The sequence below is a fragment of the Mya arenaria genome, chromosome 14 (genome assembly GCF_026914265.1).
Source record: "Mya arenaria isolate MELC-2E11 chromosome 14, ASM2691426v1".
NCBI classification, from domain to species: Eukaryota; Metazoa; Mollusca; class Bivalvia; order Myida; family Myidae; genus Mya; species Mya arenaria.
The window spans coordinates 21,534,981-21,554,392 of NC_069135.1; the positions used below are offsets into that span (position 1 = coordinate 21,534,981).

General features: G+C 37.5%; 1 protein-coding gene and 1 long non-coding RNA gene across 2 annotated transcripts; both read left to right on the forward strand.

The window, feature by feature from the left end:
* The first annotated feature begins 9,152 nt into the window (after positions 1–9,152).
* Positions 9,153–14,899, forward strand: LOC128216921 (uncharacterized). The gene is made up of 3 exons (XR_008258155.1): positions 9,153–9,245; positions 10,168–10,259; positions 14,867–14,899. It is a non-coding gene; the product is annotated as an uncharacterized LOC128216921 (long non-coding RNA).
* Positions 14,900–16,628: 1,729 nt separating this feature from the next.
* On the forward strand, positions 16,629–19,183 carry LOC128215909 (serine protease 41-like). Its single transcript, XM_052922514.1, has 4 exons — positions 16,629–16,692; positions 17,027–17,175; positions 17,435–17,492; positions 19,047–19,183. The coding sequence occupies exons 1-4, from the start codon at positions 16,629–16,631 to the stop codon at positions 19,181–19,183; spliced, it is 408 nt and encodes a 135-aa protein (XP_052778474.1).
* Positions 19,184–19,412: the final 229 nt, after the last annotated feature.

The window sequence follows — 19,412 nt, forward strand, 5'->3', positions numbered from 1 at the left end:
CATACAAAAAACCTTCAAAAGAGAGTGTATCCGAATTTTCTGTAAGATTATAAACTCCGGATTTGTCGTAAAGAAATAAGTATTATAATTGTTAACTTTCCGTTTAAATCCTTTTTGTGAATTTGAACAACATGTAATGCATATACGTGTACTATAAAGGCATTAAATATACTGATATAAGATTTTTGCAGACATTTGCCAACAATGGACTAGGCTAGTTCCCAGACTGGCTTTATGTTGCATACTCTCAAACGACGGAACGAGGACAGAGGAGGGAGCTTGCAAAACCCAGACAAGAAAAAGAGGCAGTAGCTGACGGAAATGTCACATCTAAAGTAGCATTTGAAGTTTCCGAGGATGTCATATACCAGCCAGGTTATTACTAAAATTGAATATATTCCACTTTATACTTGTACTGGTCAAAGTAATGGTATGTTGTAAAGATTAATATTTCACATGATCCTTGATGTATCACACCAGAAACTTTTGGCAAAAACTCCAGCCTTAATTTGTGAAAAAAAACAATGGAGACGAACTACAATAGCATGCTCAATTAATCCCGAATGTAAACTTAAAGTAAACGTTAAGTCCCATGTATTATTGATGATAAACATTTTAAAATTGTTATAAATTCAAGTCTAACGCATATAGTACTAAAATAATAAGATTGTATTGGCGATGTTAGACAACTTACTATTATAAAGAAACATTGTTTTCTTTAGAGCATTGTTTAAATACTTATTGAGTTCCTTCTCCTAGGCATGTATGTGTATATGACATTGTAAATATTTGTAAATATTGTATTTGTCCTCATGGGCCGTATGGTATTTGGGATATGAAATAAACCATCTTCCTATTAAACACAATTAGTAAGAATTGATTTGAGTGCATGTATGATAACGAACTATATTTGAAACCTTTACAAAGGTTTATTGAATGGTGTATGCAATAAAACCCATAATTATTTCAGATAGAAGACAGAGCTAGAACATGAACTTAGGAGCAGTTTTGTTTCCCATGCCTATGATCTAATTTAGGACTATTTGAACAGTTGAGGTCCAAAGATCCCACGATTGTTGCTCAAAGAAGGTAATTTTTGTTCTTATTGTGTTTTCACCTGTATCCAAATTTCGATCAAAATCATAGAAATAATTAGTAACATGGGTAGCTGTTGTTACATAAAGCATTCAAGAACTCGCCTTGTTGTGTAATGTGGAATATTTAATAATAAAAAACTCGCCTTTAAGATTCGTAGATTTGAAGGACACACTTTCAGATTAATTGGTTATCACTTCATCAAAGCGATATCCGGAGCATTTGTCACACTAAAATACTCGCTTTTGTTTTCAATGACAATTGGGAAAAGCTGGCTGCATCAGAGCGAGTGAGCTTATAAGGCAGTAGCCACATACCCTGCGGTTCGTCAATTGGTTGTAGTGTTGTAAGTATTGTAAAGTGGTACGGCGGGTAATCCAACCAGCGACCCTTTGATTGATAGTCAGTTGAGTTACCACTAGACAACGGATCCGCTACAAAGGAGACAATTTTCATGTCTGATGTTTGGTTAAAATATTCACTAATTATGCCCCCCCTTCGAAGAAGAGGGGTATATTGCTTTGCACAGGCATGTCGGTCGGTCGGTCGGTCGGTCCGTCGGTAGACCAAAGCTTGTCCGAGTGATAACTCAACAATTCCTGGACGTATGGTCATCAAACTTCACATGAAGGTTGGGCCTGACCAGTAGATGACCCCTATTGATTTTGGGGGTCATCAGGTCAAAGGTCAAGGTCACAGTGACCTTTAATGTTAAAATAATTTTAAAGCTTGTCCGAGTGATAACTCGACAATGCCTGCACCCATGGCCCTCAAACTTGACATGGAAATTGGGCCTGAGCAGTAGATGACCCCTATTGTTTTTGGGGATCATCAGGCCGAAGTTCAAGGTCACAGTGACCTTGAATGATAAAAGGTTGTCCGAGTGATAACGTGACAATGCCTGCACCCATGGCCCTCAAACTTGACTTGGAGGTTGGGCCTGACCAGTAGCTGACCCCTATTGTTTTTGGGGCTCATCGGGTCAAAGGTCAAGTTCACAGTGACCTTGAATGGTAAAAGGTTGTCCGAGTGATACCTCAACAATGCCTGCACCCATGGCCCGCATCATTGAATTGGAGGTTGGGCCTGACCAGTAGATGACCCCTATTGTTTTTGGGGGCCATCAGGCCAAAGGTCAAGGTCACAGTGACCTTGAATGGTAAAAATTTGTCCGAGTGATAACTCGACAATGCCTGCACCCATGGCCCTCATAATTGAATTGGAGGTTGGGCCTGACCAGTAGAAGACCCTTATTGTTTTTTGGGGTCATCGGGCAAAAGGTCAATGTCATAGTCACCTTGAATGGTTAGAGGTTTTCCGTGTGATAACTTGACAATGCCTGCACCCATGGCCCTCAAACTTGACTTGGAGATTGGGCCTGTCCAGTACATGGCCCCTATTGTTTTTTGGGGTCATCTGGCCAAAAGTCAAGGTCACAGTCACATTGAATGGTTAGAGGTTTTCCGTGTGATGACTTGACAATGCCTGCACCCATGGCCCTCAAACTTGACTTGGAGATTGGGCCTGACCAGTACATGACCCCTTATGTTTTGGGGGGTCATCAGGCCCAAGGTCAAGGTCACAGTGAACTTGAATGGTAAAAGGTTGTCCAAGTGATAACTTGACAATGCCTGCACCCATGGCCCTCAAACTTGACCTGGAGGTTGGACCTGACCAGTAGATGACCCCTATTGTTTTTGGGGGTCATTGGACCAAAGGTCAAGGTCACATGTACCTTGAATGGTAAAAGGTTGTCCGAGTGATAACTCGACAATGCCTGCACCCATGGGCCTCAAACTTGACTTGGAGAATTAGCCTGACCAGGAGATAACCCCTATTGATTTTAGGGGTCATTGGACCAAAGGTCAAGGTCACAGTGACCTGGAATAGTAAAAGGTTATCAGAGTGATAACTCGACAATGCCTGCACCAAACTTGACTTGGAGGTTGGGCCTGGCCAGAAGATGGTCCCTATTGATTTTACGGTCATTGGGCCAAACGTCAAGGTCACAGTGACCTTGAATGATAAAAGGTTGTCTGAGTGATAACTTGACAATGCCTGCACCCATGGCCCTCAAACTTGACATTTAGGTTTCTGGTGACCAGCTGATGACTCTGGATTTTGAGTTAATAGAGTCAAAGGTCATGGTCATAACATACTCTATCCTCACACTTTAATGGTCATAATCTTAAAACTGCCTACACGGCAACAAATCAGCTGTCATTTCGGTCCATGCATATTTCATTCAATTGTCCATATAATCCTGACAACATGGCGCTCAGGGGGGGGCATAATGTTTGACAAACATCTCTTGTTTGAAAAGTTTTAAAAACTGTTAAATTGTCATGTTATACTTTAAATAATGTTCATCTTTTTTCAGTATAGAATGATGTTATTCCACTCACAGCCGGTGGGCGACGATGAAATCAATACACAGAAACGAGTGGACCGTTATGTATTTCCTAAAAATACGCTGAAGTTATAACATGTGTCGTTGGTAATGGAACTAACATGACTGTGAAAGGCATGCCTGTTGATGCCGTTGCTGTCCAGGATCCATTGCTTGTTTGTTGACTGGATTGAAAAGTGCTGACAGTGTGCTATTAGTTGTCCACAATGGTAAAACTGTTAATGGTCGTATCATGACACGTGTTTTTATTAAAGATATACTCTTACTCCAAAATAAGATTTACCACAATTAATAATATTGTTTTAATTTTCCAAAAGGGATGAATAAATGTCAAAAACAATGGTACTTATGAAGGATCCCGAGTTTAATTTGAAAGAAATAAGCATAAAACACGGTATTTCTACCTTATGATGCTATAGTAGACCACAGAAAATCATTTAGCATTTACCAATCATTAAATATTTTTGCGCTTTCTGCTTTTAAATACACAGTTACAATATTCTTATCAGAAATTAGTATTTTCCATAAATGCATTATTTAGTAAGTAGTTAAAGGTTCATCAGTCAAAATTGATGTTTGTTATAGATGTGTACGTATTGATTTTGAATAAGAGTGTCACTTTAAGGTGATCTCATAAGTAAGTTCCATTTGTAGACATTCTGACGCTCATGAAATCATAGTTTCCTAAACTTCATAAATACTCTCAGCATTGTTGTGATTAGTTGTTTGTGTGGAAATGTTTGCTGTTTTCATACATTATATATTTTAGTAGTTTCTCTTTATACAATATTTCCATAATGAATAACTTGGATAGAGAAACCCCTAAATCTTGTTTTCAGTAAATGACTTTCCATTCCTTGTAACGAGTTCTCTCATTTATCAGTTGTATAACACCAGAGACAGTTTCAATACATATCTCAGTCGTTATTTTAGTGTCTAGCTTCATTATTATGCTACATAGCTGACTGAATATTAAAAATGTATAGAAAGTTGAGGAAATAAAAAAGTCGATGTGATTCCTTTTCTGACCTATATACAAATATTTGAAGTAACCACTATTTTTACCACTATTTTTTATTGAAATGGCCGCTGTTACTGTAACTGTTGACAAGAATGACTTTACATTGCTACACTTTCAATAATTCATTGTGCATACTGGTGTAATATTGTTTGTGGAACAGAATCATGTGTAAAATAAATTTGTTTTTTGTATCGAAATTGTGTTGTTTTATGCTTCACTTTGTAATACAACATCAGGAACGTGACATAAAACAAAGAAGATGTCAACAATTGACGAAATAAAAATGTTTATGATGTGGTTAAAATCTGCTGTTTGCGACTGTTGACGTCGAAAAACTCTACATGTGCTTGCTGTGAGCTAGACATATTAGTTCGTTCGTCTGATTTAGGGTTGTCCGGGTGGTAACTTGGTCATGATGTGTCAGCTAAACCCATGTCTGTAGATAAAAGGGACTTTACACCAGATTGGCACCAACAAGTTTTTTTCTGTAACGAATCTCAGGAGTTATTTATCAAAATGTTTTACTCTTTAATATTGTGTTAAAAATATACCAAAATGTAAAAATAAATCGTGTCGGAGACTAGGTTCGAACAGGTGTCGCCAAAATTGCAGTCCAGTGTTGAATCCAGTGGGCTACGATGGCTTACCCTAGTTGGAATATTCATCACGTGATAACATCGACTAGCCAATCACGCATAAGGATGAACTCCACTAGGTGTACATACCTGGTAATATTTTTAATGAAAAAATACGAAACAACTGTGAAAAATAATTAATTGTAAACTATGTGGTACTTCAGTTAGTAAGTTGCAATGCGTTGTACACATCGATACCAAGTTTATTTCAGTTTTCGACAAAAAAAAAATCACTTTCAGCATACGGAGTCTAGCCCCTTTAAAAGTCAAAGTCACACTGAAACATCCATGTTCACCTTGATTGGATGGCATGTTGCTAGGCAGACCAATGTCTCGAGGGTAATTTGTTAAAACACCCTTTATTTTGGCTTATCGGTGATCATTGGTCGAATTTTATTTTAATTTATTAGCTTTTGTTTCTCAGAACTATACCATATCCAATAGGCAATGACCATTTTAGAAAAAAGAAGTTGCGAACAACTATTAGTATCTGAACGTGTTGGATACATTTTGGACACTATTATTATTTTTCTATTTGATATCGAAATTGCATGGAAAAAAATCAATTCTAGTTTAAGAAAGTGTTTTGGTTTCAGTGGGGTACCACTCAGCGCCTGTCAAGTCAATAAAAAACAAAGCTTGATCTACTTAGGCCGCCAGAACTTAAACAAAATGCCCATAATTTTAGCATGTATTAAATTGTCAAGAAAAATGAGAGAAAGTGAGGCTGCGAAACATTTAGACGGGTTCTTGATGTACGGGAATTTGTATGTGTGGACTTTTTTGTGCTCTACGTCATCCAGTTATGTGTACGTTATACAAGTTTAGATTAAAATGTACGCTAACACGAGGGAAATAAGGAATGCGATAAGGTGTAAACAAAAATTGTTGTTATCAGTAACTACTAAAAACACATTTTTTTCAGGACGCTTAATTGTTTGCACTAGTGTGGATTTTTCTCGTAACTTTATAAAAGAAAGTGCATTCTTGAGTGAATATATTAAAGCTGCACTGTTACAGATTGAACTTTTTTGACAACTTTTTTTTATTTTTTGTCTTGGAACGAGCCAATTTATGCGAAAATGCATGTTAACCAGTTATATAAGACTGTAGACAAAACATAAGATCGAAGATTTTTATATTGAAGTTCAAAAAATAATGTTTCATGCATTTTTCCTAAACCGTTTTTAATGGTTTAAGCCATAAAACCTTTATTTAAGACCGGAAATATGAAAATCTGCGATCTTATTTTTGTCAGCAGTCTTTCATCATTGGTTGGCAGACCATTCCAAGACAAGAAAAAAGTTGTAAAAACGGTAAATCTGTGAGAGTGCAGCTTAAAAACTTGACAATTCTTATTTAAAATGATCAACAAAAGTGATAAGCCCAGATATATGTCGGACGGGTACAGAATCCCGGGTTTTCCAAAAATATAAGTAATGCCAACCTATCAACCCTATATTTTTGGAGATGTAGAAACAAACAACGTATGGGGTGAGAGAGTTTAAAGAGATCTTTTTACACTAAACTGTAGCTTTTACCTATACGAATAGTTATATGAACCGTATAGCTATATGTACAAGTTCACTCAAAGGTCGTGGCTAGCAGCCGCTCAATTTACTTTAGTCTGTACAACAATATAATATCATATGTTATAAATATTTACAACATCGCCCGCTATATCGATAAACAAATTGGTCTATGAAAGATGATCGCAAATAGCTCAACCCGTCAAGTTATAACAATGACCCTAATAGGTCAATAATCACTACTGACCTTACTGTCCAAGTTAGATTTGATCAGACAATTAACTCTCGACCATCTGCCCCATGATCGTCAGATAAAACTGAACATTTGTCACAACACCAATTTTCATAGCGTCCTGATATGATGTCTAAGTTTAAGGCCACACAAAAACCATGTTTGTTTATGTTTGTTCGACCTGAATATCATTTAGAGGGCTTATAAGTTCGAAAGATGTTTTCGTATGACTGAGTCATGTATTTTATTAAACAAGAAATGATATAACTCTTGCAATATAATGGTTTTACCGACTACATGCTTAAACAATTTCACGAGTCCGGGTTTTATTTATAAGTCGCTGGCACCACTTAAACAAAACATGTTTTAAGGACGGCCTAATGAACTCCTGTTTCCTTTTGTGTTTTTCAGTGAAAATCTTGCTTAGATTTATTTTATGGTTATATTGTTTTACCTTTATACACATGTATATTTGATCAATTAAAAATAAAATGTGTGACGCATATTTGGATAGGTGACTTTTATTTAATTTTGTCATTTGTTTATGTGTGATAATTTAAGAATTTTGCAGACGAGAGTTCACCTATTTCTTATCTTGAAGTGATAAACGTGACATTGATATTTAAATGGATTCAACATTTGTGATTGTGAAAATATGGAACTAGCCTACATTTTGTCCGGACTAACATGCCTAGAGATTTGCATTGGTGTTTTTTATTCAGTTATGGATTGCGTGGGGGGCGTGGAATTTTTCTAGATGGTAGGTATATATTAATTTTAGCTCCTGTGTTTTGAAGAAAAACACAAGTCAATGTATTGTTGTATTGTTCGTTGTTGTGCGCCGTCGTCGGCGGAGTCGATAATGGACTAGGGTTTACCGGTGATAGCCAGGGAAATGGGCCGTGTTTTACCTTTCAGGTGGCCCCGCAGTGCCGGGCTTATGCGGTGGTTTTGTCTTCGCGCATAATATAGCGGGAAATGGGCCTTACTAGAGTCCCTTGGGTGCGGGGGCATTTGGCGGGGATTTTACCATCAGTTCGGTTGGCTGGACCGAAAGTCAAAGTCCCCGCTATTCACGGACCTGGGTGGGGGAGGGGGGGGGTGCGTGGTTACAATTGACTGGTGCATAAACTAATGCTTAGTCACTCTCGTTGTATGATGTTTTCTTAAGGTGTGGGGAAACTGGAGTTTCCGGAGAAACCTAGCGTGTCCGGCTTGGTGACGACCAACCAAAATCGCATACGCCAGGCAAATAACATTTGGGTATGAACACATCGGAATGATGATGATACGCTTAAATATTATAACAAGGCCTATTACTCTGTTGTTGTTTTTAAAATCTGTGTTACGCCCCTTGATTTTTGTCACTTTCATATTATTATTTTTTATTTAATCTTGATGATGCAGCTTCAGATATCATATCATATGTTGTCAATACCGTGGTACATAACCTCATCTTAATGAGCATACATGTACATTGGTGGCAGACCACACATCAGTGAGTATATCCATAACAGACAGCAATCCGGTAAATCGCTGAGAATAGGAGGTAAAGCGTCCCACAAAAGCTTGCAAAGGCTAACATAGATTTTAAATGATAGTTTATTTGTTTATCCATTAATAGACGCACGACCTTGCGGCAGACCAGACATAACTGGTGATTTGCCGAGATGTATGAGGTACTGTAACGTGCGAGCCAACCAAACAAACACCAACAGATCGCCGAGCTTTCAGGCGTAATAAAACAAACACCAACAGATCCCTTCAGGGAAAAGCATGCTCGACCCTGAAGGGGTCCACTGGTCTTTATATAACTTCTCTATCCGTCTACAGCTGACCGTTACAGTACGGAGACCTGTGAAAGCTTGCAACGTATACCATAGATTTAAAATAATATATTATTATATGTATCAATTAACAGACACGCCCTCTTGCGGCGGTGAGTTGCCGAGATGTATTTGGTTCGGAGTTCCGCGAAAGCTTCAAGCGTATGCCATATATCTTAAATGGTATATTATTATATGTATCCATTAACAAACGGTGGTGAGTTGCCGAGATGTTGTAGGAACGGAGACCCGGGAAAGCATGCATAGTTTACCATAGCTTTATAATGTTCTTTTATTTAGTGTATCCGAATTAGTTGCACAGATGTTTCAGATACGGGGACTCGTACGTGCTTGCACAGTCTACCATCTGTATAAAATGTTATGTCATCGTTTATCCATCAACAGACACGCCCCCTTGCGGCTTACCACATATCAGTCCGGTTAGCCGCCGAATTATAGGAGGGAAGGAGGCTCGCGTCGACTCTTGGCCATGGATGGTATGGAGATGTTAAATCTTGTGTTTATACTTACAATTATTCTCTTTCAAACAAAATGGACATATGTAATAGTAAGATGACATGAAGTAAATTCTTAATGCAATAGAATGTGCGGAGTGAGCGTAGCGAATGAGGCCTTCTTAATCATTAAGAAATTCCTTTAGGTCATATAACTGACTTAGAATACAACCTCATTGGCTGATACTTTGATAACGCAAAATCTGACGTAGGGAGTGTGTATCGGATCAGTGACAGTAGGTGGACTTTAAACGCCCGCGAAGGGTGAAATTCTTAATGATTAAGTCTAGTACTTAACAATTGCCTATCATTGGCTGTTTTCTAAATAAAGTTAAATTGTATTTCTGTGTAATTCTACGTTCCCGAATACAATAAGGTGATTCATGGTCATGGCCGTTGTGCCGTAGTTGACCCAGTTTTAATATTGTTTAAAACTTTGTTACATTTTTCATAATCATGGCAACAACATAACGTTCAACATGTACATTTACCCATCTTTAACTATCCAATATTAGCAATAAAACAAATTTATCCAATGTGTGAGTTATACACATTTCGAATGTATTTTTAGATTATCTGCCCATGCGCGCAGGTAGTATTAATACCGCAAAATCCGAAGAACTACTTCTATTCATGTCGTTTCTTACCCATTTTTGCGTCAATGCGCCCTTGTGCGAGTATGAATTCGTACTAGTTCGGCTTTTTCCGCGCTGTACTGAGTATGAGTTCTCACTAGTTCGGTTATTTCCGCGCTGTACTGAGTATGAGTTCTCACTAGTTCGGTTATTTCCGCGCTGTACTGAGTATGAGTTCTCACTAGTTCGGTTATTTCCGCGCTGAATCACGAAATGATTACTTTTTTTATTACCTACTAGTTCCCATGAACATGGTTTCTGCTTAACAGGCTCTGATGGCCAAAGACAAACAGACAGCATGTGGAGGCAGCGTCCTTAACAAGCGCCTGATTCTGACGGCCGTTCACTGCTTCGCTAACTCGTAAGTTCATTCGGGGCATCTCGACCATTTTTATCGAAAACAACATGGATGTAGGTTACACACCACCATTGTCATTTCCTCTATAATTCAATGTGAAATGATTATTTTTAGATAACATTTAAAGGCATTTCGAGCGAATGCAGACTATGATAAACATATATTCTTAAAGTACACGCATTAAATTATCTTTTACGCCAATAAAGGGGGGGGGGGTCAAGTTATTCCTAAGAAAAATCTCTCCACTTGAAAAACAAACTCTAAAAATTGCACAGTCCGCCATGACAGTTCTTCCAAAATGACCTTTCAACTATAGGGCAACAGTTTATGCTTAAATCTCTATTCTAAATTATAAATCAAGCAATAATAGATATTCAAGGTATAAAAGTTTCAGGAATAATGATATTTTTGATATACAGTGTATTGAGCATGTGAAAACATGTCTATCAGTCATAAAAAACATTATTTTTTATTGAGAATTTTCCGCACAACGGAAGTACATATGACGCAATGGTGACGTCATACCTATAACTAAACCCGTCCCTGCATTTTCTATGAAAAACACTTTCGATTAGTCCTTCATACATAAATACACCCAAAACTAGCTCAATCTGATAGTCTGTGTCAGGTTTTCCAGTTACACTGTCCGTCACCCAAGTGCCTGTGCGTCTGTATTTTCTAAGGCGTTTTGGCCCAAAATGCCATTCTTTGAGGTTTTTCAACTGAACCTGGATTCAAATGGCATCCTAAGCATCAAATGGGGCAGTTCTACAAATCTTTGCACACATTTCAAGTTCTCGCAGTCAAATTTTCACCAAATTTGGACATTTTCAGTGCTCGTAAGATTACAGACGACTTAATTTATTAAAGAAAATAGACGAAAGTTGTGAAAACCAGGAAATAGCATATTTTGATCAACCGGACAAGATAAATGCATTTAATTGTGAAAATTTGCCAGAAATAGTGAAATGCAATACATTTCTTGCCAAAAATGACACTTTTTAAACAAAGCAGTTTGGTCCCTTTTAGGTTACACACCACCATTATCATTTCCTCTATAATTCAATGTGAAATGATTATGTTTAGACAACATTTAAAGGCATTTCGAGCGAATGCAGACTATGATAAACATATATGTTCTTAAAGTACAAGCTTTAAATTACCTTTTACGCCAATAAAAAGGGGGGTCAAGTTATTCTTAAGAAAAATCTCTCCACTTGAAAAACAAACTCTAAAAATTGCACAGTCCGCCATGACAGTTCTTCCTAAATGACCTTTCAACTATAGGGCAACAGTTTATGCTTAAATCTCTATTCTAAATTATAAATCAAGCAATGATAGATACTCAAGGTATAAAAGTTTCAGGAAAAATGATATTTTTGATTTACAGTGTATTGAGCATGTGAAAACATGTCTATCAGTCATAAAAACACTACATTTAATTATTGATGCAATTCAAAAATTTACGAACTTCTTTTACTGAAGTGCCGACATTCATCCGAGGTTGTTTTCGATAAAAATGGCCGAGGAATTCCGAATGTCGTAAGTTCTGTTAATAGATATCCTGTCCATTATACGAGAGTAAGAGTACATGATAATCATATTTGGTTTTAATGTCAAGAAAACCTGCAGCGTGTGTTGACAACGCCCCAATCAGGCGATAAGATTTATAAGTAAGTTCTGTTTTCAGTAAAAGTTAGATGACATCAATTAAAACCTTCATGATTAAGAATGGGCGGAGTGAGCGTAAGTTGAAATTCTTAATGATTAAGCCTAGTACTTAATGATTGCCTATCTGCAATTCCATTGGCTGTTTGTAGGTTGTATTCTATGGTATCTTATTTTTCAGTTTAAAAATGATACCAGAAATGGTTGACTTAAAATGGCTGATGATTTCAGAAATGGTTGACTTAAAATGGCTGATGATATCAGAAAAGGTTGACTTAAAATGGCTGTTGATATAATAAATGGTTAACTTAAAATGGCTGATGATATCAGAAATGTTTGACTTAAAATGGCTGTTGATATCGGAAATGGTTGACTAAAATGGCTTTGATATCAGAAATGGTTGATTTAAAATCGCTGTTGATATCAGATGGTTGACTTAAAATGGCTGTTGATATCAGAAATGGTTGACTTAAAATGGCTGTTGATATCAGAAATGGTTGACTTAAAATGGCTGTTGATATCAGAAATAGTTGACTTAAAATGGCTGTTGATATCAGAAATGGTTGACTTAAAATGGCTGCAATGCAAAACACAATCTATGCCTGTATTAAGTTTCAGGTATTAAACGGTAGCGATTAAATTGTGAACGTTTACTCTAACAGTGTGTGTATACCACGTGATAAATTACGTCATATATGCTTCATCGGAAGGCAACATTTTGCTAAGAATGAAGACTTGAATCAAAGATGACTTTTCTATTTCTACACCATTTTTTATAAAACAAAGGACAGTCTATTCCGCTTTAAGAGCCTCACCTTCGTTTTATAATCGAATTTTGATAAGGTGATTAGTTTCATCAAACACTTCGACAAACCTGTTTCCAAAATATGTGTTTTGACAGTGCTCCGTCAGACGGCCGTATTGTGAAAAGGTTTGTCGAAGTGTTTTAAGAAACTCAACTCTCAATCAAACTCTGGTAAAAGACCGAAGGCGGGGCTCCGTAAGCGGCGTAGACTGCGCTATGTTTCATTTAAAATGGTGGAGAAATAGTGAAGTTATCTTTGTTTAAAGCCTTCAATCGAAGCAAAATATTGCCTTCCGACGTAGCATTTATGACGCTATTTATCACGTGGTATACATTCACAGTCTAAACTTGGGCATCAAAATCCTGCAGGAAATAGGAAGAACATGGCGGAATATCCTTAATGAAACGTTGTCACGAAATCATTTAATTCCTTTTCAATCCCACTCATTACGAAATGGCATGTGAATCTGTATTAATAAAGATTCATGACTGTTTACAATAATTTGTAATGAAAAGGTAACGTGCCTGATTTTGATTATGTGCATGGCAGCAATAAAGTTATTATAAAATTGTAGATTAACCACAAAGACTGAGATGCTCGCCCATCGAACGACGTCATAAAATTAGTCTGCAGTGTTACTTGGATTTCAATTTTGCTTTTTTAAGCTGTTAACAACATTTACACTAGTAAGCACGGTAACAATACTAATGATCCTGATATCAAATGTCATTGCCATATTTAAACAGTTGGGATCAAAGCAAGGGACCTGACATCAAACGTCTTTGCTACTTTTAGAAGTCATATTTCCTACAATCCTAAATACATTTCATTTGTAAGACTGTTGCTCAGGTGACATAAGTGTCCATGTACATACAGCGTACAGGCGTACTCATTATGTTACGGATAATCTTTAACCATTTATTAACCATTCAGGCTCCTACTCAAGCCCTGTTTAGTGTATTTGGGTAAACCTCGTGTGATAACACGTGACTTAATGTAGTGTGGTACGTGTTCCACGTACAGAGATTAATACCTTAAAAGTGACACTCTTATTCAAAATCAATACATACACATGTATAACAAACATCAATTCTGTCTGATAAACCATTAACTACTGACTAAATAATGCATTTATGGAAAATATAAATTACTGATAACAAGATTGTAGCTGTGTATTTAATAGCATAAAGCGCAACAATATTAAATGATTGGTGAGTGCTTAAAGATTGATTTACTGTGGTCTACTATAGTCTCATAAGGTAAAAATACCGTGTTTTATTCTCATTTCTTTCAAATTAAAATCGGTATCCTTCATCAGAACCATTGTTTTCGACATTTATTCATCCCTTTTGGAATATTATTAATTGTGGTAAATCTTATTTGAGAGTAAGAGTGCATCTTTAACCATTCAGGCTCCCATTCAAGCCCTCTGCTTGTTTTGTGTATTTGGGTAAACGTCGTGTGACAACTCATGACTTAATGCAATGTGGTACGTGTTCCACGTACAGACATTTATACTTTTAACGTACACGTACACTAATGAATGTTCTCTTTCATTTGAACTTCGGGATGCCATTCGAAACACCTCGGCCATTTTCCACCGAATACAATCTTGGATGTATATGGACGGATTACGATGTCAGAAATCTTTACATTTAACTACGCTGCCAGCAGATCGCGTAGTTATTTCAATTAAGCGCTTAAACTTTATATTTTTACTCTTGGAAATCTTAATTATTTATGCAATTATACACTTCAAAGGCAAATATTTTAAACTAAGATATTCAAAATGCACGTAAAGCACTACACTAAATTAATACTATTTTTTACAAACTCCTACTGATGATGGCCGATGTACCGGTATACATCCGATGTTGTTTTCGATGGAAAATACCCGAGGTGTTCCGTACGCGGGTAGTCTGGATGCATTGGACTTTTTTAAAAATCAGTTTTACGAAACGTACCTTCATCTTTTTTGGACAAGCGTATAAATAGTTCATCTATTGGCAATCTTTTGCACCAGTCAATTGTAACCACGCCAGTCCTCCTTCCTAAGGCCCGGGGGATAGCGGAGACTTTGGGGTCGTGGTTACAATTGACTGGTGCATTACTTAACTTGTATTCACTAAATTCCAGAATCCCCACCGAGTCTCCTTCCGCCTGGACGGTGTATTTAGGTAAACATCACGTGACAACACGTGATTCGTCGGAACGTTCGTTTAACATACAGACGTACGTGCCCCATCCCGACTTTAACAATGACACGCTTGAGAATGATATTGCCATAATCATGCTGGACGTAAGTGTATTGTCATTTTTTTTACATGATCAGCGGCTGTTCCTTTTTTAGTGTGTGTATACCACGTGATAAATTACGTCATAAATGCTATGTCGGAAGGCAACATTTTGCTTAAAATGAAGACTTAAAACAAAGATAATTTTCGTTTACTACACCATTTAAATGAAACAAAGGGCAGTCTATGTCGCTTAAGGAGCCTCGTCCTTGTTTTATTTCCGGAGTTGGGTGAAGACTTCGACAAACTAGTTTCCAAAATAATTTTGATAGTGCTCCGTCAGACGGCCGTTATGTGAAAAGGTTTGTCGAAGTGTTTAGGAAACCAAACTCTCAATCAAACTCTGGTAAAAGTACAAAGGCGGGGTTCCCCAAGCGGCGTTGACTGCGCTACGTTTTACATTTGTAATTAAAATGGTGACGAAATAGTGAAATATTGAAGTTATCTTTGTTTAAATGCTTCAATCGAAGCAAAATATTGCCTTTCGACGTAGCATTTATGACGCAATTTATCACGTGGTAGACACACACTGCTTTTTAAAGAAAAGAAAACTAAAATTATTGTCATAACCTTGTCCCTGGCAGCGTGTATAATATGAATAGCAATTTAACGTAACAGGTGTTTTGAAATATAACATGGACAGAACAGAACAGAACGTGACGTTGTATGTTAAGCTAAACGTTTAATAATTTCCATAGGAGTTTAAAACTCATTTAATTTCTCATTAAATATATTATTAAATACAGTATATAATTATATTAAAGTAATATAGTCAATATGAGTAAAACGTATTTGAAATGATCGTATTACTATTTTTATACTTATACGATGTGGGATTTTTTCAGAGGGACATCGAGTTTTCGGACGCCATATTGCCTATCTGTATCCCGCCCTCTGCAAACCACGTGGTTCCAACGGGCACATATTGTTACGTCACAGGATGGGGAGAATCTAGGGGTATAAACCTATAACAAATCAATAATGAAACGTTTTTGAAAGCAACTGAGTTCTTTATCTGAATTATAAATTTTAACTAGATTTGTACGCCGAAGCTGATACACGAGTGATGGCTGTGTGATATGGATATGCTAACTGAATGATACTGAGGTGTTGGCTGCGCTGTATTATACTGAGGTGCTGGCTGTTTGATACTGAGGTGCTGGCTATATGATACTGAGGTGCTGGCTATATGATACGGAGGTGTTGGCTGTATGATACTGAGTGCTGACTGTATGATACTGAGGTGTTGGCTGTATGATACGAGGTGTTGGCTGTATGATACTAAGTTGTTGGCTGTATGATACTTAGATGCCGGCTGTATGATACTGAGTGTTGGCTTTATGATACTGGGGATGTTGGCTGTATGATACTGAGGTGCTGACTGTATGATACTGAGGTGTTGGCTGTATGATACGGAGGTGTTGGCTGTATGATACTGAGGTGCTGGCTATATGATACTGAGGTGCTGGCTATATATACGGAGGTGTTGGCTGTATGATACTGAGGTGCTGACTGTATGATACTGAGGTGTTGGCTGTATGATACGGAGGTGTTGGCTGTATGATACTAAGTTGTTGGCTGTATGATACTTAGATGCCGGCTGTATGATACTGAGGTGTTGGCTGTATGATACTGGGGATGTTGGCTGTATGATACTGAGTGTCGGCTGTATGATACTGAGGTGTTGGCTGTTTGATACTGAGGTGCCGGCTGTATGATACTGAGATTTTGGCTGTATTGTACTGAAGTGATAACTGTATGACTCTGAGGTGCTGGCTGTTTGATACTGAGATGCTGGCTATACGTTTCTCTTCTTGCATTTGTATCGTTGCATTTTTGTAAAGCGTTCGCTTACTTTGTTAATATTTTTTTTTATTTTTAGCGTTAAATTGGTACTATAGAAAATGATACGTGACCAATCACATACGATTGTAAAGTCGGCAGTATTTTTCAATCAGTTGATTTGAAGTTTGGAAACCAGCACTTTTGTTTATCCTCCTAGGTACTGGCGATCGCAATGTGCTGAACCAAGCGAGCGTTCCCATACTGCACAACTACTGGTGCTCACGTCAGGACTGGTATGGGAACAAGTTCTTCTGGAAGGTGACATTCTGTGCCGGATTCAAGAGCGGGACAAGAGATGCTTGCACGGTAGGATGCAATGTTCTTATTCTTGTTCATATTTGGATCTAAGAACGATGTAGCTAATCGGATTGCCTGATATAAATAACTGACCTATACAATGAATTAAGTGATTGATGCATGCTTATAAGATTGACTTATAATAAGTTACATATGGAATAATTTGTTTTTCATTGTTAAGCTATTTTGAGGACTAATTTCGTGTAGTTAATTAAGTTAAGATAGCCTAGTGGTACATCTATTAAGTTGTTTTATCTTGTCTTTTTAGGGCGATAGTGGTGGACCTCTTGCCTGTAAAGCTAAGAACGGGAGATGGTATGTTCAAGGTATGGTTATCTTCTGGTTAAGATAAATACTCCTTTTAGTGTATGCTAAAAACTCCCAGAACGTCAGATTACCACAGTATAACTCGAGACGTTTGCAAGATACCTTAATAAGTCCCCAACCGTTTACCGCAGGGGACTAAATGTTTACCCTCCGTCCGTCCATCCGTCCCCTCCTCCCTTTGTCCGTCTGTCTGTCCGTCCGTCCGTCAGTCAGTCTTCATGTTCGTTCGTCCGCCCGTCTGTCTGTCTGTATGTACGTCCTTCCAGCCGTCACTCCGTCGTCCTTCCGTCCGGAAACATGGGCACTGTAATAACTCAATAAGTATGCATGGTAGGTGATTATGCAAGTCATTTACACAAAAATAAAGTCGGAACAATTGTGGTTGCTAATTGACAACGAAGGAAGTAAAAGTAACACTTTTTGACTGGATCTTGGCTTAACTCAAAACGTATCAACACTCCAGTTTTGAAACTTGGTTAGAATGTAACTAAGGGATTTTCATGTCATTTACAAAAACAATTTGACTTATTCTGCGTCAGAAAAAGTGTTAATGTTTTTTCGTGCGTCCGGAAAAAATGATCCTGCGATAACTCAAGAAGATTGCAAGTTAGTTATATGTGACAGTTTGTAAGTGGTTAGGCACCCATAAACATTTGAAACTTTGAGCTTGGCCAAGGTCACCTGCTCTAAATTTAAAAAAAAGAGTTATGAACCAGTGAAACCTGGTTATTAGAAATTCGCATGTCGTTGTTCATGGGCGGGCTTGCGGCGTCAAACTTAGCTATGAAACTGAATAACTTTAGTAAGGGTTGACATATCTTAAATGAACTTGGTATTTACAAAGAGTTTAAGGAGTCCTTTCATGGGATTGCGTGTGGGGCTCCTTGGATCAAGGCCAAGGTCACTGAAACTAAAAATAGAAAAACGGTTGATTCTGAATAATTTTAGCAAGGGTTGACATATCTTGACCAAACTATAGGAAGAGTTTATGGCTATATTTCATAGGATTGCGTTATGGGTCCCTAGGGTCAAGGTCAATGTCACTGTAATTAAAAATAGAGAAACGGTTGAAACTGAATAATTTTATTTAGGGTTGACATATCTTGACTAAGCGTGGTAATTAGGAAGAGTTTATGGAGACCTTTCAATGGATTGCGTATGTGGTCTAGGTCAAGGTCACTGTTGCTAAAAAGACAAACGGTTGAGACTGAATCGCCCAATGAAGGCTGAAGTTCTTCTGTCAATCAATGAAAACCTTGTTTCGTGGCATTGTGGTGTTTCTTTTTTCTTCGTATACACATATAGTGCAAATTATACTATAGTGATAAAATATGGTTGGTATCGATGTATATTTCGAGGTGATATTGTATATTGGTATTGCCTTTCAGTGCCCCAACTCTTCCATTGGGCAACTGGCAATTGTGATGCACATTAATCGACTATCAGTGGAATAATGACCATTCCTTTTGTGACGGAGATCGACATTGTGGGCCATATACGTTCCCTACGGACACATTTCACTTGTGTATTATATCAGGATCTTGTATTTCTAGGAGTGACAAGTTGGGGTTTTGACTGTGGACAGGAAAACTGGCCCGGAATCTACACAGACGTGTCTGTCTACGCTGCCTGGATCCGCCACACTGCTTTATCTCTCGGGATACCAATATTAAACGATGATTCATTATAATAGTGTATATTTGTCACTTTGACGAATTGTTAGTATCAAAATTAAAGATAAAATTGTTAATTGTGCAGTACAGAACAGTATAACAACGTTGGTGCATGTTTTATGCAGGGCATCTGTTTTTTTAGGATGTTTTGATGATTGCCAAGCTTAAGGTTACAGTTTTAGATTTTGAATACTAATTAAACAAGGTCACCGCGACTGATACATTAAAAGCATCGGGGCTCATCTA

Coding starts and splice junctions, on each gene's coding strand:
- LOC128215909 (XM_052922514.1), top strand. CDS start 16,629: ATGATACTGAGGTGTTGGCTGTATGATACTGGGGATGTTGGCTGTATG. Junction 16,693..17,026: donor TATGATACTGAGTGTCGGCT/GTATGATACTGA, acceptor TTATCCTCCTAG/GTACTGGCGATCGCAATGTG. Junction 17,176..17,434: donor GGACAAGAGATGCTTGCACG/GTAGGATGCAAT, acceptor TTGTCTTTTTAG/GGCGATAGTGGTGGACCTCT.